The 6,323-nt window shown below is 38.4% G+C and overlaps 1 protein-coding gene across 1 annotated transcript; it reads right to left on the bottom strand.

Moving 5' to 3' along the window:
- Positions 1 to 5,464: 5,464 nt before the first annotated feature.
- On the bottom strand, positions 5,465 to 6,010 carry LOC145689554 (uncharacterized). The gene has a single exon (XM_081763732.1). The coding sequence runs from the start codon at positions 6,008 to 6,010 to the stop codon at positions 5,465 to 5,467; it is 546 nt and encodes a 181-aa protein (XP_081619858.1).
- Positions 6,011 to 6,323: the final 313 nt, after the last annotated feature.

The following is a 6,323-nucleotide window of genomic DNA, read 5'->3' as shown; positions in this document are numbered from 1 at the left end:
ACAACTAATTCGAGTTTAACAAGTGTACCATCATATTGAGATTCGATTGTGCTTCAGCGGATGATACTGCTGCACATGTAAGTACTTCTTGTGAAGTTTTTGAATTCGCGTTTAAGCTTCTTGATTTCAATTTCTCATGGCGCTAGTTGTCGCATTTTTCTCGAAGCTACAGAAATGAAATACTTATCCCTGTGTGTTTTGATACATACGTATCTGACACGAAAATCGTAAATCAAAGAATCTGTTTCCCCAACTAATGGAATGCTGTTTGCATACCATGTTAGGAATGAGTATATTTTATGATTTTATGAGTATAGTTTATGATGAGAAAAACAAATTGATAAACTGTTTTGTGGACATTCGTTTTAATGTCTCCACAAGTTTTTTTTTTGCTTTGCTTGCATAAAAGCCGTAGCAGTGAATGCGAGCCAAATACTCGCTATTTTCTTTAATATAACCTTCTCCTACAAATTTAACGGTCTTGATCAACATTTTGAAGACACTTTCCTTTCTTTAAAAGAAATAATGTCTTTTCTTTCGTTATACATCAATATCAAACTGAACCTATAATTTTCAAGGATGGTTTCTTTGTAAATGACGTAAAATTATTAACACGACGTTCACAACGAAACACAATTGTTTATCTCACACTCTACATCTTGATTCATTTTCATTCAGCCTTTGAGATTTCTTGTTGAAATCTGAATTTCCCGTATATAATAAGTCATTTACCGTAGTTTCGTTTGTAGTGTAAGAATTAAGTGAATCATTCACCAACTTGTAAAATTTTTGAGGATTGTACTTTCAATAACATTTGATTTCGGATCGTTCGCATTACTTTCTTCAGAACTAGGTACGTACTCAGGAACTTGATCTGAGTCTTGAAATGTAGAAAGTGATGATGGTCTATCCTTTCCACTGTGCCCATGAGAATTATCTGCTTCAGAGTGTGCTTCAGTGAAATTAACTATAAGTTCTGAAACACTATCTGTGTTATGACTTTATTGCATTACCTTATTGGCCTCCTTTTCCACTAGCATTTCTCACTTTATTTCTTCTTGCTTGACTTTTAAAGTTTTCTTACCTGGTACTTTTCTACCGTTTGTAGCCTCTAACGTATTACCTTCCAGATGAGTTGAGTTGATTTTTTAGTTTAGCGTCCCTTTCAGCAACGAGGCTATATGAGATCTGGACCTACTGATTAACGTGGAATCCGAACCACATGAGCTCCCGCCGGGAATCGAACCTGGGTCTCCCGCGCCAAAGGCGCGTACGCTAACCGCTTAGCCACGGAGGAGCTCTATTACCTTCCAGAGTTTCACAAGCTATTAAAGAAACACAAATATAAAAGTGATTAATATTATATTGACAAGTACACCTCACCACTTAGCCGTTGCGTTAGCAAAAGAAAGCAACTACTGTCCTAATGTTGGGTTGAACATCAGACACTGACAAAAGTTTTAGCTTTTATTGAGCACTAGAAACATGGGAAAAGGAAATAGAAACATGAATGTGGGAAAGTCATGTACAACATAATTTGACAGTTGCAAGACCGATTTTGTTTTCCAAAATAGATGGAGGAACAATAGTTATGACTTCAACTATGAAAATCGATTTAGGAGGGATGTTTTTATGGCATTCCGGATTATGACCGCCATCTTGAAATCCGAAAATCGTCAACGTTTTAAATGGAAAAAGAGCCATGTGAGGTATCAAACAACAATTATTTTTTTTTTTCACTCAATCTCATAGACTAATTAGTTTGTCCATATCTAGAACGGTTTACAACCTACAGTTCTTTGAATGTTGAAAAATGCGTTGTTTATAGTAGAAAATAGTTTACAGTGGCAATGAACATAGCTCCAGAGACAGCATTCTTACAGAACAAAATTACAGCAATGCAAGAAATACAAATCCTCTGCATTCATAAAGTGGGTCTGACCTCGCCACTCCGTATGTGCATTTGTACATTGAAACTGAAACCATAAGCAGAAGGGGCAGGAGGATGAAGAGAATAGAAATATTGGCTGCCAATGGCATTCCTGGTTGTTGTAGCTATGATATAAGATAGCAGCTTACGTGCATCATGTAGCATTCTACAGCGACGAACTCTTTTGTAAAGACACAAGTGCAGGAAATATTTATTCTCATTGTCAGTTCTATCCGCGAATTTGGAATTATTTGAGAAATAGTTATTGTGTGTGTGTGTGAGGGACAGTGTGTGCAGGCAACAAATGTACATATAAAAACGACACGCCATGGTGTTAAGACAAACATTGCCTTGCACCTCTTGCAGCAGTTGCAGACATTACGGTTCATGCAGAAACAACAAACCCATGTATATCAGAACAGGAAAGAGTAATCGCAGATGACATAATTGGATTCCTAGCGGATGAATAACTGGAATTTAAAATGGAATACACTCTGGATGTTCTAGAGGGACACATCAAGAGATAAAGAAATCAAGAAGCTACTGTGGAAGCGGAAAAGGTAATCACACAACAGATTCCAAAGATGCCGACAGAAAACCAAGTGCCCAAGAGAGAATGTCAGACGCATCACTTCCATTACAAGGCAAACGCAAGAAAGGCGCTTCACTGTCGGTTGAGATGACGAAAAGAATTATTAACTACATGACACAAAATCCAAACCACCCCCTTCATGTAGCGGACCGTCATCGCCGGGAAGGGGGTGGAGCTGAGAGAGCTGCTTCATTTTTCGTTCATTTGTCACCCCTCATCATCTTACCATTGCACGCCCTCTTAGCCGCGAATACCGCTACCGTACTCGCGGGTGGTTGGTGGGAGTCGGGAAGAGGAAGGTCTAGTAGGCGTCTTCCTCCACTTGGGGAGGACGTGCACCCACCCGGCCTACTGTTGTGTGCGTGCAGTGTTTGTGTTGTCCGAAGTGCTGAGTCTTTGAATATATAACAAAAACAAAACAATCGCAAAACTAAAAAAAAAAAAAAAAATAAATAAAGGAAAACATATAAAAACAGGATCTTGATGGAGTTCCTTTTCTCATATTATGCGATGCGAAGTGCATTAGTTGTTGAAAGATGGTTTGGTTCTTTGTCCTCAAAATCCATAACTTCTTCTGCCTACAACCTTCTTCGCTTAGCTTGTCTTGAAAAATGCTGCGTAGTGGTTTTGCCAGACGACGTTTCTTTTCAGGTGGATGAGGATTCTTGAAGTTACCTCTGATCTTGAAGCAGTAAGATACATCTGATGATCACACGGCTACGTTTATTTGGCTGCTTATCAACACTGCCGCGTAAAGCTGCGCCACACTCAACACATTTTCCTTCAATAACAACATATTTTGACCCTCAAGATGTAACCTTTGCTCTTTTAAAAGAAACACAAGAGAACAGGCGAGTGACATCCCAGAAATGCTCACTTATTAGTTGACTCCACATTCCAGGACATATTACATCATAATTACGACAGAATCTGGAAGGTTTATTCGTTTCATTACATTTATATGGAATGGTTTGTGGAGCAATCCTTTGCCATTCCTGAGGGGAAAGTGTTAGCCTAAAATGTTTCTCGTCTGCATCAGTTTCATTTTAAGTTTCAGTTTCAGATGTCCTACTATCTGTTTCATTACCTTTATTACCTCCACTATTAATGCCCAGATATTTCCATGAATCATATCTATTGCATTTCATTATTGTATATAATGACCGCGTTGATATTTTAAAATTCAATTTTTTGCGAGTTCTTCCCAAACAACTGAAGTCGGTCCCATAAAGCGACCATCTTCTAAATAGATTCTATCCTTAGCTTTAAGGACTGTGTTTAGAATTATATCTTTTGGTACCTCCTTTCGCCTAGGCATGTTACCTATAAGAACAGAAAGAACAAAAGATCATGTTCAAAAGTTTATTTAAATTCATATTAAGTATCAAAATATATTTACATTACATTTTCATCATACTGGCGTATTCAGACTATGATCATCATAACGGTGAAAATATTAGGTAATTCTAAAGCATGGATTGAGGAATAATTTATATGTAGCGGGTTGGGTAAATATACGAGGGGCATAATTGTAAACTAATGCCTCCAAGCTCACTACTTGGTCAATAGTACTGCAAACATTCCTAGCATATGCATTGATAGTATAGTAGTTTATGCATTGATGTTCAATTTATAGAATGTCACTTGTTTCACCTTGCCATGTCTTTTCGTTCCAGAGTAATGGACCATGCATAGCATCCAGTGGTGACGTCCGGTTGAAACAGCAGGCTGACAATTAATTTCTGACTGCGGAAGTTTGTGCGTCCAACAACTTTAATCGCCGTATGACTGCAGTTAACGGGGATGCCTGTGTTGACGTTAGTGCTGTGTGGGGGTGGGCAAGGACTGTAAAAGACAAAAATCTATACGCATCAAATCTTCGTGATCAACATCAAATCTGCGCAAGTTAGAAAGAAAAAATGCATTTTTCTCATAAGGATTCAGCTCACGTAAGGAATAATGAATAAGTTTAATAGTAAGAGCCGAGGAGTGATAAACTAACTCAACAATAGTGATTGTAAGTAGGGTAGACCGGGGCTATATCGATCATTTGACATTAAACAGTAAATATTAAATAGAAACAAAGAGATTTCTCCAAAAGTGTTAATTTATTTCGAAACAGCAACCTTTGGTTTACATAAGTTCGCAATTAAAAACTATGTTTTTTAATAGTTGCAAAAAAGAAAAAAACAAACAGTACACATTTCATTTTTTTTTAAAAAAAACTACGGGGCTATACTTATAACTGATGGGGCTATTCTGGTCACTTGCGCCATCACATGTTTACATACATTTTACACAAGTGAACTGTTTTTTAGCAATAGCCCCGACACAGATCTCAAGAAACCAACTGTTGCATGATTGGCAACGTATCCAGTCACCTTTAACAACACTTTCTTTGGAGTGGTAAAACAGACCACAGAAAGCACAAGGGACATTTTCCTCATCGTTACGGACATTCGTAGTTTTCCGTCGATTGTTCGGTTCGTTTTTCACAAGAGTAGAGCTAAGTTTGTCAGATGTTAAGTGGCATGCTCCCAGTTTTCTTTTGCATCGTTTTGTCCTATCTGGTTGTTTGGTTGGAGATGGGAGTATATCAGAGAATTGTGAAGTGGAAGAGGAGGTGCTTGGTAAATTTGTAGGTGTCCTAAAAGGGGAGGATGGTGCAGTAGAAGGGATGGACTTGGAGCTAGGGCTAAGATTAGGTTCGTCAGGTACGCTACAATTACCAAGGAAATTTTCCAATGGGAAAAAATTGTCCTCGGGAATGGCATTGGGATTATAAGGGAATATCGTTGTGCATTGAAAACCTTTGGTAACATAAGCTGGTGTTTCACTCCTATTCCAAGCAGCCGTAAGTATTTTTTCAAACACAAAATTGCTGATTGTACCATCAGCTTGGTTGTGATGATGTGCTGTTGCAACGTCATGGTAAAATGTTTTCATGGTTTTAAAAACCGCTCTATGTATCGGTTGCAAGGCGTGTGAGGTGGGAGACAGAGCAGTTCTATGTCGTGTTCTTTGTAAAATTCCATACATTGCAGGGAACAATGCGCGGCATGCCCATCTAGAATCAGAAGACATCTTCCTTGCACACTGTTCCTTTGAAAATGTTGAAGCCATAGTAAAAATACATCTTCGTTGATGTAGCCAGAGTCTGTCATTTCTACCATAGAACCTGGAGGAAGATCCTTTTGGAAGACATCTTTAAATCGCTTTCCCTTGAAAATGATGAATGGGGGAATGAAAGTACCTGAAGCACTACAACACACTACTTTCGTTACATTCTCGCCTCTTTCTACATTTGTAATCTTAACCACTTCACGCTTTTTCTTTTCTGCTATAATTTTTGATGGTTTATTATCTAATAGAAACCCACTTTCATCCACATTGTATATTTTTTCTGGTGTAAGAAGCAAACTGGGATACGTGTCCGTGGCAACACTGCGATATAGGTAAAAAAAATCCTGTACAACCCTTCTATTCATACCCTCAGCCCTAGCTTTGGAAAGACCCTATGGTTTTCTCAACGAAAGGTCACGATGTCGCTTCATAAACCTAGAAAACCAGTTCTCTCCAGCTGTCTTTTTAGTGCCCCAAGGATGACTGACTTGATGCTTCTTTCCTTTTTAGCTAATATTGGTGTGATACCGAAGCCACTGTTTGCCAAATCCTTCATCCTTCAACTGGATTTTTTCATCTTTCGAAAGGATGGTTGGATGTCCAGGTGGTTTTAATATGATCTCTTCTTGCAAGGCCTGGCCTTTTCTGGCACTCGTAACTCTATTCTGTAAAGTCGTA

The sequence above is a fragment of the Thermobia domestica genome, chromosome 7 (genome assembly GCF_964235325.1).
Source record: "Thermobia domestica chromosome 7, izTheDome1.hap1.1, whole genome shotgun sequence".
Taxonomy (NCBI): domain Eukaryota; kingdom Metazoa; phylum Arthropoda; class Insecta; order Zygentoma; family Lepismatidae; genus Thermobia; species Thermobia domestica.
The sequence above is the reverse complement of the archived record's forward strand: the minus strand, read 5'-3'. Positions and strand labels throughout refer to the sequence as shown.

Excerpts from the sequence above, each read along its gene's own strand:
- LOC145689554 (XM_081763732.1), bottom strand. The coding sequence starts at position 6,010 with ATGAATAGAAGGGTTGTACAGGATTTTTTTTACCTATATCGCAGTGTT.